Here is a 27,516-nt window from a genome sequence, read left to right as displayed (position 1 = left end):
TCTACGGTGAAATCGAAAAACCCAAGTCGAATGGCCCCCTTTGATATGCAAGCCGTGCTGTGGAGGGAAATCCCAAAAATCCCACTATAAACATGTGAAAGCTTTCGGTTTTGTTTGACTTTGACTCTTCTACTATTGGGTTGGGCCTGATGGTTAATTTACTCTCCATAAACAAGGGCCCAATTACTTGTAAAGGCCCATTGTAAAAAATTGATGGGCTTGACCACAAAGCCCCAGTTTCTCACTCTCCCCAAAAAGAAAACTCGATACGAGACGGAAGCAATAGGCTTGTAGCTTAAATGGTTGAAAGTTTTTATTTATGCATCTCATTTTCACGTCTCATGTCCCAATCTTCCCTCCTCAGTATCATTAGCTTTAGGCTGGACCTATCTGCACACTCTTTGTTAATTTTTATCTTTTGCTCATTTTTAATTTATTTGATCTGACGACAAAAATAAGAAGGGTGTGTATAATAAGGTATATAAGAAACATGATATGGTGATTGAAATGGAAATGGAAATTGGAATTTGGAACGACACCACACAAATTTTACACTTTTGTGGCTTACCCTAGTTAGTCAACTCGGAGTTGGTAAATTCAAGTGTAATATGCGCATGTGCATATTTAAATTTATTTATTTATTTATTGTATCGTATAAATACACGTAATTTTCAAGCAATTTTGAATAATACAGGTCAAATTTAGCATGTTATACACCTATTTTCCCATACATTATTGAAAAAAGACTAATATTAAACAACATTGAAAAAAAAAATCCTTATCTTTTTATGTAAATTTGATGATGCATATATTTTTCACCAATTCATCTAGGGGTGCAACTCAGGCGAGTTGGACGGGTTGGAAGGTCAACCCAATCTTAACCCAACTTTTACAATTTGGGTTTGGGTTGAGTTTCATTCGGGTTCATTTGGGATCGGGTTTAATTGGGTTAGGGTTTACTTGAGTTGGGTTTGGGTTGCCCAACTTTTTCAAGTTAATCTTGTAACAACTTTAGTTTCCAAGAATTCATAAAAAAAATTAAGCCAAGTAGCATCAAAGCTAGCTAACTTTACATAAATCAATTTACTATAAAGCTTTAGGATTTAGAGACTACGAATATAGGATGACTAATTAAAGCCTCTTATTACCTAAAAGTTTAAGTAATTATAAAGGATAATTTATTAAAAAAATATTAGAAAGGGTGGCGATTTTTGGACTTGGCTCACTTGGGTGTAGTATTAGCATTAATTGATATGTGTTTGGTTAGTCTGGTTGGGTTGGGTTGGGGATAAACGGGCAAATGATCAACCCAACTCAACTCAACTCAACTCAGTCAATGAACGGGTTGAAATTGGGTTGAGTTCGGACGAGTTATAATTAAAAATAAACCCACTTGTTCGGGTTTAAAGTCAAGTTAGATATGAACGGGTTTGGATTGGGCCAATCCAAGTTGCACCCCTAAATTCACCATTCACCATTCACCAACCAGAAAAACCAAAGGAAACTAGAAGCACATCACATTTAGCATCACCAAAACGACCACGTCTCCCTCATCTTCTTTTGCCGTGATCGATATCTACTTCTGACTACCAGTTGGTTAAATATCCAACAAATTCGCAGATTTTGTGTACTTTGACTCATTCCTCTTTAGGCATGCAGTACTCATTTCGAACCCCGAGTTAGGTAAACAAATTTTTTTCCTTCTTATTTTTGTCACAACTTACAGCAGCTATTTGTGCTGATCTCTGATTAGTACCAAGAGCTCCTTGGTTCTTCGATGAACAAGGTAAGTACAAGGATTGTTTTGTTTGATCTGAGCGATATTTTGATATTATAATTTAACTACCGAGAGGAGAATTTGAGCTTCGGGTTGCCCCACACTGATCTAGCCAGCTTGACTACATTCGGCCTGCAAACATGGGGGACAAGAAACTTCACGTTGCCATGTATCCTTGGTTTGCAATGGGGCACCTGACCTCATTCCTCCACATCTCCAACAAATTAGCTGAGAGAGGCCACATAATCTCCTTCTTTATCCCCGTCAAAACCCTACAAAAGTTGGAGGCTTTTAATCTCTACCCGGATCGCATTGCCTTCATCCCCATCAATGTCCCCCATGTTCCCGGCCTTCCCCCAGGCACCGAAACCACAGCTGACGTTCCTTTCCCTCTTCACTCGCTCCTCATGACCACCATGGACCTCACCCGGCCTGAAATTGGACAAGCCCTCAGGGAACTCAAGCCCGATTTTGTTTTCTTCGACTTCACGCAATGGATGCCGGAGTTGTTACATGAGCTTGATATGGGCACTAAGTCCATACATTACTGCACAATTAGTCCTGCAACAGTCCTGTACCTGTCAACCCCCGAAAGAAATCTGATGGAGAAACAACCAACGGCGGCTGACCTTATGCTGCCTCCGCCATCTTTCCCCGCGTCATCAATTACGCTACGAACGCACGAAGCTCGTGGGCTTGTAGCTGTCATGTTGAAGGAATTCGGCCGTGGGGTGACATTCATGCAACGCCAATTTCGTTCTTTTAGTGGATGCGATGCTATTGCTTTCAAAACTTGTAGAGAGATAGAAGGGCCCTATTGTGATTATATCGGAACCCAATTGAGGAAGCCGGTGCTTCTGGCAGGGCCGGTGGTGCCAGAGACCCCAACTAAAGAGTTGGACGAGAAATGGTCAAAATGGCTTGAAGGGTTCGAGGCAAAAAGCATGATTTACTGTGCATTTGGAAGCGAATGCATTCTGAAAATTGATCAGTTTCAAGAATTGTTGTTGGGTTTTGAGATCACAGGTTTGCCCTTTTTCGCGGCGCTGAAGCCGCCTATGGGAGCTGAATCGATCGAGTCAGCATTGCCGGAAGGGTTTGAGGAGAGGACACGAGAAAGAGGGGTTGTTTACGGGGGTTGGGTTCAGCAGCCATTGTTCTTAAGGCACCCTTCTGTGGGGTGCTTTGTGACTCATTGCGGCTCAGGGTCTTTGTCCGAGGCGCTAGTGAATGAGTGCCAATTGGTGCTGCTGCCGAATGTGGGTGATCAGATCATCAATGCACGAGTGATGAGCCGCGATCTGAAGGTGGGAGTGGAAGTGGAGAAAGGCGACTTAGACGGGCTGTTCACAAAGGAGGGTGTTTCCAAGGCAGTGGAAGCTGTGATGGAGGATGGCGGTGAGGTAGCCGAGGAGGTTAGGAGCAACCATGCAAAATGGAGGGAATTTTTATGCGGCAAAGAGCTTGAGAACTCTTATTTGAATAGTTTTGAACAAAAGCTGCATCAACTGCTTGAATGATTTTCTCTAGGTAGCCTTTGGGGAAGTAGGATTCCACAATTCGTTGAATCCTAATTATCTTGATTGATTGAGTTTTATGCATAAATCTTATTCTTTGAAACTTCGTTCCAATATTATTTTTTGAAAGACGTAACAAAATATTATTTTGTTAGTTGCTTCAAGCTTTTTTTCTTGGTGTGACCTTTTTCTGATATGCAAATGTCAGTTTTCTACTCTCGCACTTGATCTTGGATTGAGCCTTACATTTTTTGAAACCTTTTCTGTTTGAACGAAGAAATGTAAGATTATTAAAGAATTCTAAAATGATGGAAATTGAAATAATGAAATTTTATTTTCTATAATTTTTGAATTTTTTTGTTTGATTAATCTAAAAGAACAATGAAATTTGAATACATAATTTGTTATTTTTAAACTCTCACTCATAGAAATTGGGAAATGACAAGTTGGGAATATGAGGACCCAAATTCCAAGTTTTTTTTTTCACCACGAAAATTCTAAATTTTTGTATTTATGAATACAAACTTACAACATATTGATCAAATAATGACAACGTAGAGATCAAATATTGACAACAATTAATATCGTCATATAATTACTGTTTCCAAACAACTTAGAATTCACAAATCAAACAATTGAACCTCTCAATCTAAAGGTCCTAAACTTGATAATTTAACTAGTGTAATTTTAGGACAAGTATTCTCTCACCTCTTTTTTTCCTCTCCCCTTCTCTCCCCTTCTGTTTGAACACTTAAGATTTCATCTTTGTCGAGAAAGAAAGAAGAAGAGAAAACTGTGAGAGAAGGGAAGGGAGGAGAAAGAATCCCCATTTGTAATATAAGCACGTTCCATAATACTAGTCAGAGGGGGTGTTGAGGGGGAGCGAAAGGTGCAGTCGCACATGACCCCAAGTTTGAAGGAGCCCCCAAAATTTTTGCCATCTAATGTTATGTAATCATGTTATATATTTAGAAAATTATTTTTTAGTACTTTAAAATTTCTTTGTGCATTCCTTATAAGAGTAAATTTTTTTCCTTTCTATATATAAAAGGGTAATGCTAGAGAGACTAAATTTGTGAACTAAATGATGAGTCAACAATAGGAAATGATCACGTTTATCAATGCTTAAGTAATAATCCATGTTATTTAATTTACAAAATTTTGTCTACAAATTTAGTATCCCTAGCATCACTCAATATAAAAATTTCTAGTACAATGTGATATTTTGATTGTCAATAATAACACCCTAAAAACGATAGCTTTCCAATTTTATTATATAATAAGGTTATATATTCAAGTGAACTTTAAAGTTAGAGTTTTGAAGTTTTTTTTTTTTTTTTCATTTTTGGTTGTTTAAGATTGAACTGCTTTTGATTATCTAGTGAATGTTATGTTTGTAGCTTTTTTATTTATAATTAATGACATTTGTAAACTTGCAATCAGTGAATGCTAAAGTTTATTTTGATTTAAGTGATTGTTTTATAACATCAATACATTGTTTTTCTTTTTTTAATACTATTTGACGAAGGGGCCCTTTTATAAATTTCGCATATGACCTTTGAAATCTCAGAGACGGGCCTGCATACTACATGGGCTACAAGATAGTTGTTCATCATTTCAAAAAACATCTTCAAAAGTAATAAAAATATATCGATAAGATAATAACAACATATCCATCAAACAAGTAGCAACTCACAAATAAATAAGCAGTGCACAACTAAACAAAATGTCCAAGAGCTCGTTTGGATTGCATAAAAAATTTTAGATGGCAAAATTTTTTTGGGGCCTCTTTAAATTTAGGACCCATGTAGGATTTGAACATTTTGCTCCCCTCAAGCCGCCTATGTAATCCAACACCCGCTCCCCCTACTTTTTCGTACATTATTGAAAAGAGGGTTTATACAAAAAATATTAACAAATAGACATTTGTTGTATTAGCAAGGTTTTAAAAGACGTTGCGCTAGTTTGGCAATAACTGGGGACTAGTGCCTCGACAGTTAGGTGGGGTCATAGTTGGGGCATAGGCTTATGTGTTGTCATGGTGGGGGCCTAGGCTTATTAAGCCGATTTAAGTAAATTTATTATATCATATAAATAAGTGTCTATTTATACCTATAAAAATATAATTGTGTGAGGAAAACATAAATTGTAAAGTAAAATGACATTTAGGTTATTAGAACATATTGATAAACATGGAGAACAAGCATAATAGGTGTTCATCTAAGTATTCAACAAGTTTCTTACATTTTATTGAAGAAAAAAAAATGCAAAATGAAAGTTATTGATTTTCTGTCGAGTGCCGACCTAGGTGGGTGCCTAGGTGGTCTAGGCAGGCACCTAGTTGGGCTAGGTGGACACTTAAGCAAGTCTAGGCATTCTTTCTTAATTTTCAAATACCTAATAATTAATCGGAACAGTGACCAACCACCTAACACTTAAACGTCCACCAAACCAAAGGAAACTAGAGGCACATCACATTTAGCATCACCAAAACGACCACGTCTCACTCGTGACCTTTTCTCGTGATCAGTTTCTACTTCTAACCACCAGTTGGTTAAATATCCAACAAATTCGAAGATTTTGTGTACTTGACCCTCTCCTTTAGGCATGCCAGACTCATTTCCAACCCTGACAGAAAAAAAAAATGATCTTATTTTTGTTACAACTTACAGCAGCTTTATGAGCTGATTTCTGTTAAGTAGCGACAGGTCCTTGGTTCTTCGATGGAACCAGGTAAGTACAAGGATTGTTCTGTTTGATCTGAGCCATATTTAAATATAATTGTTCTGTTTGATCTGAGCCATATTTTAATATAATCTAATCTAGTGAGAGGAGAATTCGAGCTTTTGTGTATAGGGTTGCCCCACGCTGATCTAGCAGACTTGACTACATCCGGCCTGCAAACATGGGGGACAAGAAACTTCACGTTGCCATGTATCCTTGGTTTGCAATGGGGCACCTGATCGCATTCCTACACACCTGCAACAAATTAGCCGAGAGAGGCCACAGAATCTCCTTCTTTGTCCCCGTCCAAACCCTACAAAAGTTGCAGGCTTTTAATCTCTACCCGGATCGCATTGCCTTCATCCCCATCCATGTCCCTCACGTTGACGGCCTTCCCCCGGGCACTGAAACCACAACTGACGTCCCCTTTCCCCTGCACTCGCTCCTCATGACCGCCATGGACCTCACCAGGCCTGCAGTTGGACAAACCCTCAGGGAACTCAAGCCCGATTTTGTTTTCTTCGACTTCACGTATTGGCTGCCGGAGTTGTTACATGAGCTTGATATGGGCATTAAGTCCATACATTACTGCATAATTAGTCCTGCAACTATTGGGTACCTGTCAACCCCCGAAAGAAATCCGACGGAGAAACTGCCAACGGCGGCTGACCTTATGCTGCCTCCGCCATCTTTCCCTTCATCATCGATTACCCTACGAACGCACGAAGCTCGTGGGCTTGTAGCTGTCTTGTTGAAGGAATTCGGCCGTGGGATGACATTCATGCAACGCCAATTTCTTTCTTTCAGTAGGTGTGATGCTATTGCTTTCAAAACTTGTAGAGAGATGGAAGGGCCCTATAGCGATTATATCGAAACCCAATATAAGAAGCCGGTGATTCTGGCAGGGTCGGTGGTGCCAGAGACCTCAACTACAGAGTTGGACGAGAAATGGGCAAAATGGCTTGAAGGGTTCGAGGCCAAAAGCATGATTTACTGCGCGTTTGGAAGCGAATGCATTCTGAAAATTGATCAGTTTCAAGAATTGTTGTTGGGTTTTGAGCTCACAGGTTTGCCCTTCTTCGCAGCGTTGAAGCCACCTATGGGAGCTGAATCTATCGAGTCAGCGTTGCCGGAAGGGTTTGAGGAGAGGACACGAGGAAGAGGCGTTGTTTACGGGGGTTGGGTTCAGCAGCCATTGTTCTTAAGGCACCCCTCTGTGGGGTGCTTTGTGACCCATTGCGGCTCAGGGTCCTTGTCCGAGGCGCTAGTGAATGAGTGCCAATTGGTGCTGCTCCCGAATGTTGGGGATCAGATCATCAATGCACGAATGATGGGCTGCGATCTGAAGGTTGGAGTGGAAGTGGAGAAAGGAGACTTAGACGGGCTGTTCACGAAGGAGGGTGTTGCCAAGGCAGTGGAAGCTGTGATGGAGGATGGCAGTGAGGTAGCCGAGGAGGTGAGGAGCAACCATGCAAAATGGAGGGAATTTTTCTCCGGCAAAGGGCTTGGTAACTCTTATTTGGACAGTTTCGAACAAAAGCTGCATAAACTGCTTGAATGATTTTCTCTAGGTGGCCTTGGAGGAAGTAAAATTCCTCAATTCGTTTACTGCGCACGTTACGATAATTATCTTGATTGATCGAGTTTTATGCTTAATCTTGTTCTTTGAAACTTCATTCCTAAGAAGAATGTTAGATTACTAACTTGAAGTAAAAGAAACAAATTACTAGACGTGTTATGATTTGAATAGATTTGTAACACCACGACAACATATTCCATATATATATATATATATATATAGATATGCAGTTTGATCTTTTAAGATAGAAGTAACAGATTATTATTTTGTTCTTTGTTTCAAGCTTTTTTCTTGGTGTGACCTTTTCCTGATCTGCAAATGTCAGTTTTCTAATCTTGCACTTGATCTTCGATTGAGACTTATTTTTTGAAACCCTTAACAGATTTATAGACCCAATAAATTCAATCCTAGGCTAATTTTAGGGACTGACCAACAAGGATCCCAAATTCCCAATCCCACAAATTTGACATCACGATGTTCTACTTTTCAAAATTTGTTATCATAACTAGAGTATCGCATTTATTAGTAACATTCTTGACCGTCTTTTTAATGTAAATCAGTTCTGCGTACGTTAGATCAACAATGTGATTAGTATAAGTAATATATATAGCATTATTTTGACTCGCAACCAAACACCTTGACAACACAATATGATCAATATATGTTGTATAAGGTCAACCTCTATTAAACACGAGCTGAGATCTTCTCTAGATCTCACTGTTCGAAACCTACAAATTAAAAATCTAAACCGTTCAAAAAAGAGAGATCTGGGCCCTAGTTTTGTGTGAGGTGACTAGTGAAATGGATTAATGAGAACTACAATATTCCATTTGAGTCATTCAGGATCCTTGAGCTCCGGACAATTAGATTCGAAGAAAATCTCAGCTGATAAAATACCATATCATTGTTCCTTAATGCATTGCCGTTCATATACCAAAGCTACTTTTTCATTATTTAAAGAATAATTATTTAAAGGCACTCACAAGCTCGAATAAACAAGCAAGTTTATAAATCAGTTTTAAGAGTGAAAAACTCAAAGAGGTAATTTTCCGATAAACTAAAGACAAGCTCAAACTCGAATACTAACAACATACTGATTCGATTATGACAACATATTCGATTTGATAATGATGACATATGGATTATAATTACAATATATGGGTCATATACTAACGGCATATGAATCAAATACTGATAACGTATTGATCAAGTATTGACAACAATTAATATCGTCAAATAATTACTGTTTCCAAACCTATGGCATATGGGGTGGAGGGGAGTAATTGCTTAGAATTCACAAATCAAACAATTGAACCTCTCAATTTAAAGGTCCTTAACTTGATAATTTAACTAGTGTAATATTAAGCACGTTTCATACTACGGGGGGTAAATGATGGTTGTGCATCATTGCGGAAAACATCTCTTTAAAATAATAAAAATACATCAATCAGATAATGACAACATATCAATCACGTAGGCAGCAACTCACAAACAAATAAGCAGTGGATAACTGGACAAAATGTCCAAGAGCCCGTTTGAATTTAAGATCCATGTAGGATTTACATATTTTGCTCCCCTCAAAGTCGCCTGTGTAACCCAACACCCTCTAAACTTACTTTTCCATGCATTATTGAAAAGAGGATTTACATCAAACAGTATTAACAAATAGACATTTGTCGTATAAGCAGTGTGAATACACATGATGACTTTGGACATTAGAACATGGGATGGTAGGTATTGGTCTCCTTGCTTTTGTATTTTACGTCGGCAAATGGGAACTATGGGGTTGAATGAAGAAATGATAGCTGGCCATCTCCCATAAAACTAAGAAGAGAAAAAGTAGCAGTAGATGTAGAAGAGAAAATATATTAGTAAGCTATAAGGTTAGAGAGAATTCGAGTTTCTGTGTAATAGGTTATTCCACGCTGATCTAGCCGGCTTGACTACGTCTGGCCTACAAAAATAGCAATGAGGGAAGACAAAATATGTGATGGCAAAAAAACCATTGCCTGGATTGCCGCCTAGGCTACCTAGAACGCCTAGAGAGCGCCTAACTCCTAGCTGATTTTACTAGATGACTTGGCCTAATTCGTGGCAGTATTTTACCACCCGACGTTTAGGTGGCCGCCTAGGTTGATTTTTAGAATATTGCATAAAACATCTCTTAATGTAATAAAAATATACTGATCAGATAATGACGACATATCAATCAAGCAAGCAGCAACCTAAAAACAAACATGCAGTGTACAACTAGACAAAATGTTTAAACACTCGTTTGAAAATACTTTTAAAATGACTGAAAACATTTTGGTGAAAATGTTTTTGAAACCAATCCTCTGTAAAAATGCAAGTAAATCCTGGAAAAGCACTTAAAGTGCCTTTTGGAAGAAGCACATAACTAGTGCTTATTGCAGAGTGCTTTCAGAACCTATAAACATTTTAGTCATTTTAAAAACTCTTTTACACGAGCCCCAAAACACTTTGAGAGCAAAGTTCAAAAGTTGCTAAGAAATTCAAAATACAGTTGGTCTACAAACTTAAAAGGGAATGCAAAGTTGGCCCCGTCAAATTCTCTCTTGTATAACTGGTTTTTTATTTATTGAGCTTTACCAAAGTAATTGTTTTCTTTTTTCCCCTGACATCTTGCAATTATATTGCAACTAAAATACAAAACCAGACGAAAATTGATTGGCGATGTAACCTAACTTTGACTGTAAACCCTAAAACTCCATACCGCAGGTGCAAAACCACATGGCGTGCCGAGTGCCGATGGCATCACCAGGATGTGCATTCTTGTCGTTGTAACCAATTATCGAACTGGCCTGGCCAAAGCAAAGCAGCCATCTGGTTTTACTGACATTAACAACTCTATGAGGGCGACCTCGTTCGGACGCTGGACCTTAAGACCGGGTTCAGTTAAACCTATTTGAGAAAATCCCATAGGTAAGTCAAGTGGCAGCTAGCATAACATGATATTAACAGGTTACAAAAGCAGCTCGCACTTACCAGGTGAAAGCTTTCGCCCCCTGTATAACTCTTTTGCCAAGGGATTGGCAGCCCAATGGTTAACAGCCACACTGCTTAAAGGTTGGAACCCGACTATCTCACCATCAGTTGACAGAACCACCTAAATATTGCCCAAATAGCATGCAGAAATGTTAAAAACACCAGAAAAGGTACAACGAGGATAATCAATAATAGAGCATTTAAGCCAACAAAATTCTCCTCGGTACTAATGGCACACCAACATGTAGAGTATCGATTGTCGATATCAAACCACAATTAACCATAATAAGCGATCTATTTTTTACCAATAGACAGAAAAAGGAGGGGCTGGGTGCACTATGAAAGATGAAATAAATATCCAAGAAATATTTGAAATGTGTGTTTGTGAAGGAGAATGAAAACTAAGTTGAACGGCGGGTGAAAAAAACACAGAAGAAAGTAAACTTTAACACATGAGTTACCTGATAACTTGCAATATCTTGTGCTGATCCTTTCAAGTCTTCATCAATTTTCTCAGAAGAAGAAATAGTTGACATTGCTTCGTTGTTGGAACAATCATCACCTACCATCCTCAAATAATTTGGTACTTTACCAGTCCAAGCACCCACATCTGTTTCCATCATGATCTCACCCGGCCAACCCAGGGCATCCTTTATCTTTCTGACAACTGATATGCAAAATGCTTCCAACTGTCCAAATAGAATACCAAATTCACATTTTTCTCAGAACAATTGAGAAGCAGAATAAGATGAGGCAAAAAGGTAAATCTTTATTTTTCATTTAATCACGGCCCAATATTAAGTTCACTTCTAGGAAAAACTTCTATATATGCAACATGCTTCCAATTCTCCCATACTTAGAAGCCTCAGGTGAAAATTGTGCACAAAATAACAATATAGATAAGTTTACTTCATAATCCAAAATTTTAAAATTTGATTGACATGGTGGCTAGATCCTAGATATCATCCCTCTCAGTACATGCATACCTTCACAGCATCCACCGACTGGTATAGTGCACTACCAACTTCAGATGATGGAATTGAAATGTGTTCTCTAGAGTACTTTCCACCATTATTTGGGTAAGGAAAACCACGTTGACAAAGAGCACTAATTGTTATGAGAAAAATTCCACTCACAACGGTGATAGGTAGCATTCTTAACAAGAAAGAACCCGTCTGAAATAAATGGAACCAGTTAGCATTGCACCAATTTCGAAATTCATTATCCAATCTGAATTCAATTGACCAAACGGTCCCAGACACACCAGAAGATATTGCAATCTGGGTTGAGAAAACATCCCTTCTACAAGTTATCACGATTTCAATATGTAAAAGTATAAAAGAAACAAAGAGCATCCATAACAAATAGGTTAAGACTAATGAAAAATCCTTAAACAAATAGGAGTATCCAAAGCATTGAAAATGCATGATTCCATCCCACAACTCCCATGGAAGAAAGCAAGTAAAAGCAAACATTACATTTCCTTACACCTATCTTAGTCTAAGTCCCCGATATTCTCATACTAGTGTCATATCACTTGTATATGCCCCCTAACACAAGCTTGAAACTTCAGTAACTTTTCTTGAAAGAAATAGAAAACATGCTACATCCATTTACCTTCTAAGATCTAAATGTCATCACTAATTTTACAACTATTAGCAGAACCCTTTACATACATGATCAGGCTCCAACTGTTAACTTTAACAAAGAGAAATAAACATATGCACAGCAATACCTTTTTATTAGAAAAATTAGCAGAATTGGCAACAACACCACATGATAGCTGTTTATCTGGCATTGTGTAAGGATCTTCGTAATACATATCTATTAGGTCCGCCAATCCAACCTACAAATTTTATAAAATAAAATCATAAAGCAGACTTGATTCCATAAATCAATAGTTCACAACTGGAACTGGTATTAAGTTACATAAACTTAAATGGTAAAGAAGCAAATACACATAATATTGGAAAGAAAGGAAAGGATAAACTGAACCTTCTCCACCATGCACATCATCATCCTATCTCAGATAGATTTAAGCTAAAAGCCTAAAACCTAAGACATTACATGGGACACTTCAACATGTCCAACATGTCGGAACTTGAAAGTACCCAATTTACAGACACTGCAGCAAGAACCATTGAAGGCAAGAAGCCCAACGCCCAGGAAAGAAAAACGTACCATTTGGGAGTGTGTCAAGAGAACTTCACATTTATTCTCTGCAGATTTTCTCCAACCTTCAAATTTCACATTCTCATGTTGATTAGCATCAATTTCTAGCCTATAAGCAGGAACATACTCGCTAGTCCACGAACTAAACTCAGGACCACCAATCTTTTCCAATTTAGAGAGTGCAGTTGGTGTCCACCAATAGTTCTTTGATTTTGTTTTTACGGGCTTAAAACTTCCCTTTGTTGAATTAAAAAGGTCCAGCAAACTCTTAGCATTTTCAACTATCTCATCTTCAAATAATTTGTATATGACAACTGAGGAATCTTCTGACACAGTCCTTTTAGGCTTTCGGAACCAGCGGAGAAGATTACTCGAAGTTTTGCCTACGTAATCTTCAAGAAATTGTTTTTCAGTGCTTTCAAGAGCAGAGCTGCACACAACTTCGGCAAGCACAGAGATAATCCGTTCATCCGATGAACTAAGGGCGAAAGATGCAGGGACCTGCTGATACGAAATGTATAAGAGAACTGAACCTATCAGTATCATGTGGCACCTGCAGGACAGAGATTACTATGATATTACATTTTACAAGATAGTGATGCAGATGTCAAATTCTTTTACCAGAACCATTACAAATAAAGAACAAGGGCAAACCTCTCTTGGGTTCTCGAGATCCTCCATATCCCTTTCCGTTCCCGATTTAAAGACAACCAGCTCAAAGTTCCACAGCAGGTGTAGCACTACTTGCCTAAATGTCATCGAAAGAATGTTTCTCGACGTAGTGGTTGACAGCATATCATCGGTGATGGACCTTCTCAGTTTGCCGGCTTTCTCTTTAACTTTCCTAGCAGGCAGAAACTGTTGAAAATGTCAACTTCACATCACCAATCCAGCAAAAACCAATTCAAAAACACAACAACAAACTCTTGACCAACAATGTCGAAAGTAATTAGTTCAGCAAAGTGCATTTTAATGATTAGTTAGTTCGAATTCTCGACTACATTCATAACTATTATGAAAATGTCAACTTCACAGCACCAATCCAGCAAAAACCAATTCAAACTACGAAAACAAACTCTCAAAGAACAATATCGAAATTGATTAGTTCAGCAAATTGCACTTGATGATTAATTAGTTCGAATTCACAACTACATTCAGAACAATTAGCACAAAGTTACATGCTTTCTAATATACAAAATGGATACATAAAAATGAACTGACCAGTCGGGTCGAAACTGTGCTGCGGGGGCCCGGATGACCCGGGAATAAGGTCTCCACTACCATAGCGGGCATCCCCGAGCTGATGTGCTCGTCGGCTGCTTGTCCTCCGTCGGCAGCAGCAGCCGTCAGAGCCTGCTCGAATTCGACAGCGCCGACTAAAGTGAGCCGAGCAGCGTCGTTCTCGTACGTTCTCACACCGGGGAGGACTTTCTCGTCGGACTCGGCCACGGCTTGGAGGACCTCCTGCTCTGTGACTGGGACGGCTTTCCGATCGGAAGAGCGGGCAAGGGTAAAATGGACATTTCGAGGGGGTTCGAGGGTCATAGGGGAGAGGTGGCGGGGTCTCAGGGGAAAGAGAGGAGCGTGGAGAAAGATAGATTGAATGGACGCCATCAGTGACTCAGTTCGAGCTCTGAACAGGGGCTTAGGGTTTTTGAACGTTGCGGTTGAAGTTGGGTAGTGGCTTTTTATTTTTTTTAACTATAATTTCTTTATTGCCGCTTGCTACTAGGGGTGGTTCGGTATGGGATCCCATACCGAAACCCTTGTCCCGATTCCCAAACCGAAATTTTTGGGAATCCCAAATTCAATACCAATCCCAAACCAAATTTTCGGGAATCCCAATTTTCGGGAATCCCGAAATAATTTCGGGATTTCGGGACAAATCGGGAATCCCGAAATGTTTTTGGGCTTTTGGACTAAAATTTGACATATTATGTTTTTGGGCTAAAATTTGACATATTATGTTTTTGGGCTAAAATTAAGTTTCAATCTACCCACTACCCATTTGTGCACAAAGTTTTTGGGCTAATGCCATCTCACCCCACATTCCAACTTTGATTCCTCCTCCACATAGTTGTAATTAAATGAAAATTTTGGCGGCGCCCATGTCTGAAAGAACAACTATATTGTGTACTCGAAAACAAAAGAAAAAAATTTGTGCTCAACTAATTGCATGCCCTGTACCCACCTTGTCCGTGTATATATATACAATATATGTATACTGATATGTTCATGCATGCATAATGGTCTTTGCTCCTTTGTTTCCTTGATTTGCCTAGGTATGCAGGAAACTAATATCCACATATTAATCACACTAGTGGCTAGGTATGCAGGAAACTAATATCCAAAGATTAATCACACTAGTGGCTAGGTATGCAAGAAACTAATATCCAAAGATTAATCACATTAGTTGAGACAACTGGAATATAGAAACAAACAAATTGAACAAACAAACATTAGTTATTTAGTTGAGACAAAGATTAATCACACTAGTGGCTACCAATACCATTAATTAAAAAATAATTCTCTTATAATTAAAAAATAATATATATATACATAATATTTATTTCTATTCGGTATGGGAATACCGAAAAAATGGAGATGTAATCCCGAATCCCATACCGAAAATTTCGGTTTGGTTCGGGATGACATACCGAAATTTTCGGGAATTTTGGTTTGGGATTTTTTTGGTTTGGGATCGGGATTTTTTCGGTTTGGTTTGGGATTTTTGGGATTTTTTTCCAGCCCTACTTGCTACTGTGAGCACAGTAATACTCTTATTCACTTGTAAGTTTTGTGAGTGAGATAACTTGGTTCAATTTCGACAAAAGCTAACTTAAACCCTAATATTGCTAGTCCAATATGAGACTTAGTCTACTCCCTCTATTAGTATATATAATATCGTTTCGTCCAAAAAAAAAAAATTCTTTAATTGAACCGTTATTGGCCACTGCTTAGGACTAAGCCAACAATTTTTTGCATAATAGGTTTTGGATCAATCTATTAATCATTATCAGATCACTGATTAAGAACTCGAAAACACATCATTTGCTAAACCTAAACATTAGATATGACAAATTTTTATATAATCTGTTAAATTGACACAACTATATAACCCGTTAACGAATCCAATAATTATCGGATCATTTATTAAGAATATATTAAGATAACACATTTGACATATGAAGGTAACATTGTACGACAAACATGACCCAATTGGCCAGGTTGTGGACCCAAACTGCGAACACCAAACGGCATCGTTTCGGTTCCCGCTTGAACGGTGGAACCGCTTCCTTCTCCTGACACATTTTAAAGCGTTTCTCAGTTGGGTCGGGAAGAACACTATATTTTGCAATAAATCCAAAACCTGCAGAGAGTACATTACCAAGTTGGCTCCTTCTTCGTCGATTTCCGTAAGATTTCGCATTCCCTTCTATATTTCATCATTTTTTTGGGATTCGATTGATGCTAATTTCTTTGTGTTTACAAATTACACCTGTTTGGTTCCCGAGAAAACGAAGAAGAAAAGGGAAAATGTAGTTTTCTTATATATGCTATAAATTTGGGTAATATATTCATAGAAAGTTACAATTCGTAACAATCAACTTCTTGTTCGTCTATGAAGAAAACTAGAAAAATAGCTTTAATTTGAAAATTATCGTATGAATTTTTTCGTCTTGTTTCCTTTTCTGAACGGTAAATCTGGTAATCTAGGGTTAAATTTGTTCATGATTTTGGGACATCATACTCGTTTGGAAGGGCTTTCAAAATGATTGAAAGCGTTTTTTATGAAATTAATTTTGGGTTTTAGAAGCAATTTTAAGTGTTTTTTGAAGGAAAAAAAAAAAAAACGAAATATGTGCTTCTTGCAAAGTGTTTTTCCGAGATCCACTTGGACTATTACTTAGGATTGGGTTCAAAAAACATTTTTGCCAAAAACGTTTTCAATCATTTTAAAAACACCTCCAAACGAGATCTCGCTGTACAACCAGATGTTCTACTTAATTACAAACTCACCCGTCGCTGCATATCTTTACCATTAAATCGTCCGTTCTACATATAATTCAGTGTGGAACCCAAGTATTTGTTCATAATTTATGTTTTTTATTTTTTATGTTTAATATTTCAAATGGGATTATGCTTTGCCCTTGTACAATGCTGAGATGCTTGGTTGTGAATCCCAAATTCGTCTTGTTGTATTCAGAACAAAAGGTATTCGCTATTCGGGAACATTCTTGTTTTAAGCACTAATTTGCTACCGTTAATGATGATTGATGAGTGTGACATTGATGTTACAGAAAACATTTTGAGCAATGGGGAAGAGGAAGTCATCAGCAAAACCGCCTCCTAAGAAGCGGAATGACAAGCTTGATACCGTCTTCAGCTGTCCCTTCTGCAGCCATGGCACCAGTGTTGAATGCCGCATGTGAGTGCTGTTGTTTGATTTCGTTCTGGTTTTTGAGTTCTCTTACTTAACCTTCTGCAGAGGAATTCATACCCGGAACTAGTTCTAGGAGATTGTTATTGAACGTTAGGTTCTGCATACTTTTTGGTCTTGTAACTCGCGTTTATCGTTTATCTTTGCTTCAGTGACATGAAGAACTTGATTGGGGAAGCTTCTTGTAGAATATGCCAAGAAAGCTTCAGCACCACCATCACAGGTCTGCGCAAAACTTGGTCCCTTAATTTGAAACTTATATCCCCTTTCGTCGGAGACTTGGAGTTGAATTTTAACGGGATGATATTTGGCCGCTTTTGAACCCTAAACCCTTAGATTGTTACGAAAATGTCATTTCTCAGAAGTTTATGCATTTCGTTTATTGTTTTCATCTAACTCTGGTTTCTCTTTGTTTGCAGCTTTATCCGAACCAATAGACGTGTAAGTAAATTATTTCTCGCCATTTCTCTTTTCGGTCTGAAATCTGTCTATCACGATTCACCAAAGGGTAATCCCGTGGTCACACACACACATGTATGTGAGAGTTGTAGCTCCGCGGCTCTTTTTATTCATGTCAAAAGTTGCAACTTTGCAGCTACAGCGAATGGATTGATGAATGCGAGCGGGTTAACAATGTCGAAGATGATGGTGATGCTTAGGAGGAGGACCTGATGCCTAGATAGGTTGTCCCTGTGTCAGCTGCTGTGGGAGTTTTATTTCTCTGACCAAAATCAGTAGTAGTTCTAAATAATTTCCAAACCATGCTTGTCAAGCAAGTTTTAAACATTTCAATGAAGACGTGATGCGAACCTATCTCTACGTAACTTTTTTGTGTTGGTGATGCAATTTTGCAATGTATGATGCATAATGGCTTCTTGTTTTTTTGGTAGAATTCTAGGCATGGTCTCCCACGGGCGCGCAATGATTCCATGCGCACGGGAAACTGTCCTGACGGTTTCTTGCACTTTGCCCGTGGTGTGACAGAGGGGCCATACCGTCCCAACCCGTTCCTAACCACAGATCAACCTAACACGACCCATTCTTTCTTTCTGAATTGCATTTAAGCACCAGTGAGGATGGTAGCCCTCTCTAACAAGAAAAACTTGTGTAGAGCTCTCGGACGCTGTCTATTTTACTCTTTGATTTCTCTCGAAAAATAAAATCTCAACCTAGTTAGGTAGTTCTACCGAAGTTTCTCTGATCTTGTGGAAATCTACTAAAGAGAAACATTATCTGAAAAAGTAGCAGCATTATGAATGGAGGGTTATTGTAAAAGCAGCAGAAACTAAGGATGGGCATGCAGCTTATTGGAGCCCATCAAACTTCTATCAGTTAGGTTCTGTAATATCCGTTGACATTGTCAACAAGGTAGTCGTAGGGTGCACCCATCTCGTAGTCAAATGTCCCATTTGTTGTTGCCCCTCGATTTGGAGCGTAGTAGACATTTCCGACACTAACCTTTGCATTAACTTTGGCCCTGCCCTTGACAGTGCGCTTGTTATCGGAGGGGAACTCCGCAGAAAGCCTTCCCATCTGCTTCTGCAGATCAGCAACTGAATCGTTGGTTAGTTTGGACTTGGAATTTTTCTTCCCATCAACAAGTTTCAGCTCCAATCTGTACAAGGCACAAGCATCACATTTGTTGATCTCGTACTCATAAAGGTGCCACTCAAAATGGTTTAGCGGTTGAGGATCCATATAGTAAGACCTCTTCAGCCCTCCAAACTCATTCATCACTTGCTTCCTCGACTCATGCCAACCTCGTCCATTGTAATCTGGCAATGACCTCTGCTTTCTGTTACCGCTCTCAAAAGCTCTTCGAGGCTTGTCAAAAAAGAGCCACTCCCGGATTATCTCACCCTCAAGAACCGAAAGATCAAAGAATTCTGGAATCACAAGGAATTGATCAGATACAATTCCCAACAAAAGTCACTCATGACTTCTAAATAAATTTTACAACAAAACAAAGATAAAAACAGCTAAAATGCACTTACCAGGTGCATTCCATGGAGACTTTGCAGTAGCAGCTCCCTCGCACTCAGGGATACCAACACCTTTTCCTTGTGCCTTTGCACTAAGAGCAGCAAAAAGTAGGCCATCCTTCAGGCCGATGCCCCCAGGTCTAAGGACTGGCCCCATGCCTGGTGGTCCTTCATTCAATGCCAAAGCAGCATGAAAGCTACTGCAGTAGTCTAGCCACCAGTCAAACCCTTGAGCAGGCCTAGGGCAATCCCAAAGTGCACACTTTGGGCCCAAGAAAGCAGAGGGCGGAGGGAAAATACTCGGGAGATAAGTAGAAGCCTGAGACAATGTGTCCTCCCCCCTCAAAGCTGTGCCATGAAAACAAGGGTAGAAACTCTGCTCAAAGTCTTGATGCAATTCAAACTGATGATAGTCCAATTGATTAGCCCCTTCCGAATTGTTAACAGCATTGCGAACTCCAGAAGGGGAGCTTTTGCACTGATCAGCCATCGGGAAGGCATGTTCCTGTTGCCCTTGATTCACACTAAATCCCTGAAATATTGTGTTGGCAACCACCAGTTGAGTGCTCATATACAACTGATTCACTATTCATTCAAAGCAAAATAACAAAGCACGTAGCTATATGGATAAACAACAAAAAACTGAAAAAGAAAAAGAAGCAAATACCATTTAACAGTTCAGAAAAGAATGAATAAAAAGAAAAATAAAGGGGGCAAAACCACCTCATGAAAGGCCAAACTTTCTCCAACTTGCAAGTTTTGATCATTAGGCTCGGGTTTCGGTGCAGCTAATGGACTAGTGGCATCATCTTCCTCTTCACATAGCTGCAACAGCCGGCAAATGTCTGAAGAAAACGAACCAAGACTGCCACCCTATATTCGCCATAAACACCAAAATTCACAACCCGACCCTTTAAAGCAAAAGCATAACCACATATTTCATGAGTTCATGTATTACATAAACGAATAATCACAAATATGTTAATACAGTAACAGGACGCTTCTAGTTACATATCTAGTTCCACATATGCACTCAAAACAAATGTATTTGATATGATCAAAATGCTACCTGCTGCTGAAAAGAAGAAGCCGAGGAGGGCTCATTTAGCTCGGCTTTCCACTCGCGTAGCATCTGATGCACTTGTTCTTCGAGGAGTGCAGCATCGACGGAGCGGCTCTCCTTCCTGGCAAACTGGAGGTCCGTGAACATGCCCTGCAAGTCATCCACACGGTTCTTTGCTTTGTCCTTGAAAAGCTTGTGAGAAGCGGACTTGCAAGTGCTCTTTGAACCCTTCATCGCAACCCCCGCCCCCTTCTAAACCCTACAACTCACACATCAAACACAAACCCATCTCAGATTATCGAAAACTCATCAAGATCAAGAATTTAGCAACACACTCACCAACCCATCTCAGATTACCAACAACCCATCTCAGATCAGTACATAAACAAGCCAATAAAAAACCTGAATTACAAATAACAATCACGGAAACTCACCATAATTCAGACCAAATTCATAAAATTAACTTAAACATAAAGAAAACTAGTAAACACGGGAGTGGAACCTCTACTAGTCAGAAGCAGGCGTGACCGATTGGTATGGGAACAGGGTGAAATTCAGCAGTTAATCGGAGTTTAATACCGAAAGAAAATTGGGATCGGAAAGGGCTGAGAGGGTTTGGGGTGGCGACGGCGAGAGGTGTGGAAGCGAGAAAGCTAAAAAAGAAAAGAGAAAGGTGAAATATTCGACCCGAAAAGGAGATGCTTACCCAATACTCTCGCTCAACGTGTTTGATGCCAATTTCCAGTAGTCTCTGCTCTGTAGCAGGAAGGAGTGGTGACTTCTCCTTTCGCTCGCTTTCGCTCTCTCTCTCGATGTCTGGCTGGCGCTGCCGAAAGTGAAAGCAGGCCAATGTGGACGCGGGTAAAGGGTTAAAAGAGAAGGAGTGGAATGCATGGTTGGGTAAGAAACCGTGGCCTTTATATCTTCGATGGGTCGGTCGCTAATGACATATTCTCTGTCTATTTTTCTCAAAAAAAAAATTGCCTTTTGACTTGTGAAGACTAAAATACATAAAATAAATCCGTAGAAGGTTAAGTTAAAATTTAAATAGGGAATACTTTTGCTCATTTCTTAAAGTGAGTGTGGGTCGTGTGAAGCTTTTTTTGTATTGATTGTGGTTAAATTACTTTAAATTTTAAAATTTATGTTTTAGATCATTTAAATTAAGAGAGGTTTAACAAAATATTTATGGTATTGTTCACTTTTAACGAAAAACTATATTTATATCTTTCATGTCTGATATTATTCACTATACCTTTAAAAATGACTTTTCATTAAAAGGGAAGTTTTTTTGAACTTTTCGTTAGTTTTCTTTTAATTAAACTAATCTGACGATAATTAATTGAGAATGTGAGAACCACCCCCGCTCTCTTTTTTAGGGGTGAGCAAGAAATGCATTCAGTTAAACAGATGGATTGTCCTTACTCAACAAATGACAATTTGAGTATGTGGCATTCAATTTTCATTTTGTTGTACAGTTCTTTTTCTAATCCAAGTGAATATGTGAGAGGCAGAATCAAACTTTAAACTTCAAGTGCAGCGATAAAATACACAATAACAGTCTTTTAGTAGCAATTGGAAGAAACGTATTTATAGTTGTAACTTGCAATAAACTCATCAGTTTACATAATCTAGAAGATAATTTGCGAATAAAAACTTATATTGATAAGGACATATGAGACTGGTTTGGACTTTTGACCCCCCATATAAAAACTTATATCTATTTCATATACCGTCATGTTGAGTGTTGAGCCCATATCTCCTCTGGTTAAATATCTATGAAATAATAAAAAATTACAATAAAATATTTATGTTCACAAGCATTTTTATTAAAATTATAATAAATAGTCATCCATTGAAAGATGTCAAGGCGCGACAAAAGACCAGAAATCCTATATCAAAGCATTTAGGAGGTCAATGGAGTTCGATCTGGCTTCAACTCTCCTCCTTCCGTGCATGCTCGAAAGACAAACAAGAGTTGTAGGGATTATAGGTTGAACAGTAGATCGAAGTCTACCTATTTCTTGGTGGGAGAGAGAGAAGGGGAAGACAAGTCGACCAAGAAAGGGATAAAGAGAGCATCCACTACTACCAATATCATCCATCAGATTCCTAATTTGATGCCTGTTTGTGGAGATAAAAGGGAATTAAAAGGGATGGCTGTGCTGCTTTAAATATGTATCATCACTACTACTCAACTTAATCAGCATCTTATGGATATATTTTTGAGTGTGCCGGAAACACTGCTCGATACATCTAATATAAAATTGAATGATGATTGATTTTTTTTTTTTTTTTTTTTTTTTTTTTTTTTTTTTGAGGTTATAGTTATAGAATCAGGCAATAAGTGGACAAAATTATAAACCATTTAAAAAAGATAGGAAAAGTAATGAAAATGGCTTGAAAACTCTGAGTTTTAATGATAAGGATAAAGTAAAGGGTAAAGTGAACAGTATTATGATTGACTTTTTAATGTAAAAATGTTGTTTTTCGTTAAAATGAACAGTACTGTTGACTTTTCGTTAAAACTTCCTTCAAAGATTTGATTGATCATTTACCAATTTAGAGGTTTGGTCTATTTATTTGATTAACAGTTAGACATGTGACTCAATTCCAATGTGATAGCATAGATGATCGTTGAAGGGTGACGTAGAATATGATCTGTCCAATAGAATTAGGGAATATGTAAAAGGTGAGAGTGACTAAATCCCATTTCCAAATCTTAGTGAGAAAGAAAAGCACAGATAAAAGTAGAACAATAAAATTAGTATTTCTAAATCTTAGTGAGAAAGATAAGCTGATAGTGACTGAATCTCATTTCGATGAAACGAGAGCAATAGTTTCTGAACTATTACCGAATTGTACCTTTAGTTCCTAAACTAAAATTCCAAAGATTTGGTTTCTGTATTTAATTAAATATGGAGCATTGATTCTTTCGTGCTAACTCCGTTAACTATGCCGTTTCTTAATGTGGGAAGCGTTCAAGCGTATGAGACCTATTATTACGTGATTGAATGCCAACTAGATTAAAAAATAAAAGACTTTTTTTAAAAAGATAAAAATAGAAATTCATGAATGATGGTTTAAACCCAAAATTAAAATCTCTTTGCACTCCAAAAACCCATGTATGTCTGGAAGACTAATGCCACAACACACAAGGCATCATTAACTGGGCATCTCTCTGTTAACAATGTTTAGACATTCCGAAAACAATGAAGCCAGGCATCAATCTAAAAAGATGACCTACGGTCGAAAGAATCAAGGGTGAAAATTTTCCCTCGGCAACGAGGAAAGCATTGTACGAATTAAAATCGGGTTAAAAACCATCTTTATTAGATGAGTTTTGTGTATGATCAGGCTGGCTTTACTGACTTTGCAGATTCTGTATCAGGTCGCTTGAAACTGATAATACCGCTAAGCCCTCGTCCCCTGGCAAGCGTCTCCAGTTCTTCAAGTTTTTCCTTAAGAAGTTCCACTTCTCTTGATAAGGCTTCGTCTCTTTGCTTGAGTGCCTGAAAAACAGTGAACGGCAGGCAGGCAGTTAGGCCCCCGTAAAACTTGATAGGTATTGTTCTAAGAAGCATGTAGTGTGAAACAGATATTGGGTTGTGCATACTGCATAGTATGATATATATTTACCAAACTGTGATATGATTGTTTCACAATACAAGTCTAACCAAGTTGTTATAACGTGGTCTTAGGTTTCGTGATAATCCACCAAGATTTTCACGATATTAGATATCCCCAACCTTAGACTAGCTCTTTCGTAAAGAGTTTCCTTGGTTTGTAAGGTAATATTCATTAACATCGGCATGATCTAGGTGTCTATCTTTCATTAATCCTTTGAAGGACAAGCTACATGTATCTAGTTTGTCACAGGATAGTACTTTATCCACATCAGAAATTGAGAAGATGATATTGTACCATCTTGTTCACCAGAAAGTGCACAAGAGAGCATAATAGAGAGAGGGAGAAAGGTAGAGGGACACTCTCCTGATTACTCTTTTCGGGGACAAAAGGGGCAGCGATTTGCAAACGAACAAAAGGTAAACCTAATATGAGAGTTCCAAGCTGCTTTAGTCATTTCCACTGTAATGAAGCAACAAAATTGACCTTGGCATACGGTTTTGACAAGTGACTGTATTTCAGTAAGTGGAAAAAAAATGTACATCTTCTGTATTAAAATAAATATGATTTTATCCACACTAATGAAATGAAACCAAAGAAGGCAGGTTGCTCAGATAGTTCAATACCAGAATAAAGAGTTAACATTTTCTTTCAACTCCAATAGCATTTTCAATTTGAAAAGGATTGGAGGTCATTTGTTCAAAAGACGGTAAAAATGTAACTGAATAAAAATTCTATATTCTCACGAGGTCAATGAAATAATAGCAGTCAAGGTTGGCGTACAAATGCAAATTAACACATTGATTGTATTGCCACAATACCTCCAGTTCTTGCTTGCGTGCTTCCTCCTTTCTTGCTTCTGATCTAGCACTTCTTTGTACTTCAAATATCAAAGCAACTGTTGCAACCTGTGTGTGTGTATATATATATATACATATATAGAAAGTTAGGAATGTAAGTATTATCATGGAACAATCACTACATATACAGTTGGTTTTAGTGGGACGACCATGGTCTGTGAGTCAGATTTCCAATTTGATAAATCACTACATATACAGCTCAAATCTACATATATTTATTTACATTTGAGCCTTCCAGTGTCCATTGATAAATCATAATAAATCGTAAACTTAAGAGAAACAGCTATGAGAAACTGCAAAACGAGTAGCTTGCACTAAATATTACCGAGAAGACAAAGAGCTCCCCCATAAGGTCAACAGCAGCCTGCACAGCCTTCTCCTCATTCAAAGGGCGAATCTCAACATCGGTTGCATGACTGTATAGGCGCCTTTGCATCCTCGTGGTGATTCGATGGTTTGCCTGAATCCCAATTCATTAGAGATTAAATCTCTTCACAGATTAATGCATACAAAGAAAGTTGATTTCAAGCAAACCAGCATCAGAACTTAGTGTTTGTAATATCAAATTTACACAGTAACATGAATTTACAGGCAGATAAACCTAACAAAAACCCGAAAGCAAGATTCCACAAAAGTATAAACAGTAGCTCAGCTCTAGCACCACTGTCAACAATAATTTTACAACAATACATAACACAAACCATGTGTCGAAACGGGATGATAAACTAAAATGCGATTCACAAGCACTAGCTGGGACGATATAAACCAAAGAGCCCGGATGGGTAAGCTCGAAGATTGATTACCAACAAGGAAAAAAATGAAACTTTTTGATCACCGAGTTAAAAAGAAAGTAAATTTCAAATGGGGGCAAGAATAGCTTGTCAAAAAATGTATTGGGATCACATTACAACGAAATACAAATCACCAATTCACCCTCTGAAACAATATCTTGTAGTTAAAATTTACCTGTGCGATGCTGACGATTAACTGGCGGAACCTGGGATGCACTGCGGCTTGATGTTTGAGTCGGGCGGCGACGGGTTTGCTGAGAGTTTTGATGGCCAGAGTCCCGAGCTTCAGGAGCGGAAGCACCATGGCTGCGCAATCCGATCTACAAATACAATTGTTTGGTGCTTACTGTTCTTGCTTCGGAACAAAGCTGATGAGAATTCAGTAGCAAATGCTCAATCGACGGTGGTGATGAAGTTGGAAATGGGGTGGTTATGTATCATTGCTGCGGGGTTGACTGGTTCAGAGGGCGGGTGAGTTTCTTGGAGAAGAAGAAGAAGAGAGCTGAGAAATGGAAAAAGTCCGAGGAAAGGGAAGGCATGTGGGAAAATGGGGTTTGTTTGTTTATTGCTGAAATTGGGGGAAATTGGAGGGGAAACTGCGATTTTGTTAGTCCTCCTGGCTCTAGTTGGTTTCACTCCCGTCGAATTGGACGGCTGAAATGTATAAAATTGCCATTCGGCGACGTTAACCGAAAGTTATTTGTTTATTCGACCCAAGAGACCGAATTGTATGAAGTTAAATTGCATTCATAACCCAAATGATACATGTAGAAAATAAGGTGTTTTCCTAATTACAACCATGAACAGTCAATACAAATTTACCGCTTGAGAATGTCTCACAAGAATAAAATACAAATTCACAAAAAAAAAAAGACTTGGATCGAGTTGATGCAACTTATTACAGCTTATGACTAATCAAACTAAATAACTTGTAATGTAAAAAGTTTCACAATGGTTATGTGGGAATCGTTGCCCATTATTTCAGCTCAAACTGAGCATATCTACATGGTACAATTTTGATTGCAACTAAGTATCATTGTTTATGAATCAGGCTCAAACTGCATTATGTTGTGCAAATTAAAGCAATTTACCAACCTAACCATTGTAGTTGGTAGAATCCACTAGGGGGAGGAAGAGAGACCAAGAGGATGATGAGGTTTGAATCGGATCATTCGCCATGTAATAGAGATTCTGTCCAAATTTGCACCAACTAAATATAATAAGTGATAAAACGTCAATGTTTAGAGAGAGAGAAACAAAATACGTGGTACTTTATTAGGAAATAGATCTTGAAACAATAATTTTTTAGTATTTCTTTTAGATGCCTATTTTTTTCTATTGATCTTGATGATGTTATAATAATACTTGAAGATGTCTTAAGTTCGTCATGATGTAATAATTCAAAGTGAAGTCATTCAGTACTATGGTCTGATGATATTCTTCTTCACTTGAAAGTGAGAGGTTAGGTTCGAATCTCGTGGATGGCGAATTCGATACCAAATTAGGCTACTCATTGTGTGGCTTTGCCGAACTCCCACTCTTCTTAATGTAAAAATATCGATATACTAAAAAAAAGAAAAACAATTCAAAGTGAAAGTTTACCCCCACAATTTATCATGGGTTGGATCGGAGGAGGACTCTCTCCCCTCTTATTCTCATCCCCTTCTATCCTCTATTCTCACATATTGTTTTTTGTCTTATTGTCTTTATAAAAAAATCAATATAAGATGTTAACATGATTAAATCGTAACCGTTCAAATAATAAAGAAAGGAAAGAATGAGAGATTAGGAAGGAGGGAATCCTCTTTCATTGGATGAGATCAGTAAACAAAACGCATTGACTTAGCAGCCCGGCCCACTTCCACAGCAAAAGACAACAAAATTCAGCCACGTCAGCGATCCTCAATCAGTATGACACCTCATAAACCAACTCGCGTCCGTCGATTACCAAAGCATCAACGGCCAAAGTCATTTCTA

At 38.3% G+C, this 27,516-nt stretch overlaps 5 protein-coding genes and 1 pseudogene across 9 annotated transcripts; 3 read left to right on the top strand and 3 right to left on the bottom strand.

Moving 5' to 3' along the window:
* The first annotated feature begins 1,917 nt into the window (after positions 1-1,917).
* LOC137723914 (cyanidin 3-O-galactoside 2''-O-xylosyltransferase FGGT1-like) lies at positions 1,918-3,259 on the top strand (annotated as a pseudogene).
* Positions 3,260-5,949: 2,690 nt separating this feature from the next.
* On the top strand, positions 5,950-7,623 carry LOC137722384 (cyanidin 3-O-galactoside 2''-O-xylosyltransferase FGGT1-like). Its single transcript, XM_068461376.1, has one exon. The coding sequence runs from the start codon at positions 6,200-6,202 to the stop codon at positions 7,577-7,579; it is 1,380 nt and encodes a 459-aa protein (XP_068317477.1). The 5' UTR covers positions 5,950-6,199; the 3' UTR covers positions 7,580-7,623.
* A 2,463-nt stretch (positions 7,624-10,086) lies between these two features.
* LOC137725998 (uncharacterized) lies at positions 10,087-14,439 on the bottom strand. Of its 2 annotated transcripts, none has more exons than XM_068464848.1 (8): positions 13,997-14,439; positions 13,430-13,633; positions 12,785-13,279; positions 12,339-12,449; positions 11,590-11,778; positions 11,065-11,292; positions 10,604-10,724; positions 10,087-10,519 (listed from the first exon to the last, which is right to left on the bottom strand). In XM_068464848.1, the coding sequence occupies exons 1-8, from the start codon at positions 14,387-14,389 to the stop codon at positions 10,407-10,409; spliced, it is 1,854 nt and encodes a 617-aa protein (XP_068320949.1). In that variant the 5' UTR covers positions 14,390-14,439; the 3' UTR covers positions 10,087-10,406. The 2 variants fall into 2 exon arrangements, with proteins under 2 accessions (XP_068320949.1, XP_068320950.1); XM_068464849.1 differs by having other exon boundaries at positions 12,785-13,276.
* A 1,646-nt stretch (positions 14,440-16,085) lies between these two features.
* LOC137725179 (transcription elongation factor 1 homolog) lies at positions 16,086-17,933 on the top strand. Its single transcript, XM_068463777.1, has 5 exons — positions 16,086-16,191; positions 17,077-17,204; positions 17,369-17,439; positions 17,636-17,657; positions 17,812-17,933. Exons 2-5 carry the CDS (start codon positions 17,092-17,094, stop codon positions 17,873-17,875), a joined length of 270 nt encoding a protein of 89 aa, XP_068319878.1. The 5' UTR covers positions 16,086-16,191; positions 17,077-17,091; the 3' UTR covers positions 17,876-17,933.
* Positions 17,934-18,070: 137 nt separating this feature from the next.
* LOC137725178 (transcription factor VOZ1-like) lies at positions 18,071-21,131 on the bottom strand. Of its 4 annotated transcripts, none has more exons than XM_068463773.1 (5): positions 20,968-21,131; positions 20,268-20,520; positions 19,922-20,071; positions 19,211-19,730; positions 18,071-19,102 (listed from the first exon to the last, which is right to left on the bottom strand). In XM_068463773.1, the coding sequence occupies exons 2-5, from the start codon at positions 20,493-20,495 to the stop codon at positions 18,549-18,551; spliced, it is 1,452 nt and encodes a 483-aa protein (XP_068319874.1). In that variant the 5' UTR covers positions 20,496-20,520; positions 20,968-21,131; the 3' UTR covers positions 18,071-18,548. The 4 variants fall into 4 exon arrangements, with proteins under 4 accessions (XP_068319874.1, XP_068319877.1, XP_068319875.1 ...); XM_068463776.1 differs by having other exon boundaries at positions 19,922-20,023; XM_068463774.1 differs by lacking the exon at positions 20,968-21,131 and adding an exon at positions 20,696-20,961.
* Positions 21,132-23,226: 2,095 nt separating this feature from the next.
* Positions 23,227-26,148, bottom strand: LOC137726844 (OPA3-like protein). Its single transcript, XM_068465801.1, has 4 exons — positions 25,715-26,148; positions 25,074-25,208; positions 24,710-24,796; positions 23,227-23,773 (listed from the first exon to the last, which is right to left on the bottom strand). Exons 1-4 carry the CDS (start codon positions 25,841-25,843, stop codon positions 23,615-23,617), a joined length of 510 nt encoding a protein of 169 aa, XP_068321902.1. The 5' UTR covers positions 25,844-26,148; the 3' UTR covers positions 23,227-23,614.
* Positions 26,149-27,516: the final 1,368 nt, after the last annotated feature.

This window comes from Pyrus communis, chromosome 2 (genome assembly GCF_963583255.1).
Source record: "Pyrus communis chromosome 2, drPyrComm1.1, whole genome shotgun sequence".
Classification (NCBI taxonomy): Eukaryota; Viridiplantae; Streptophyta; class Magnoliopsida; order Rosales; family Rosaceae; genus Pyrus; species Pyrus communis.
This window is presented reverse-complemented; position numbering and strand designations above follow the sequence as displayed.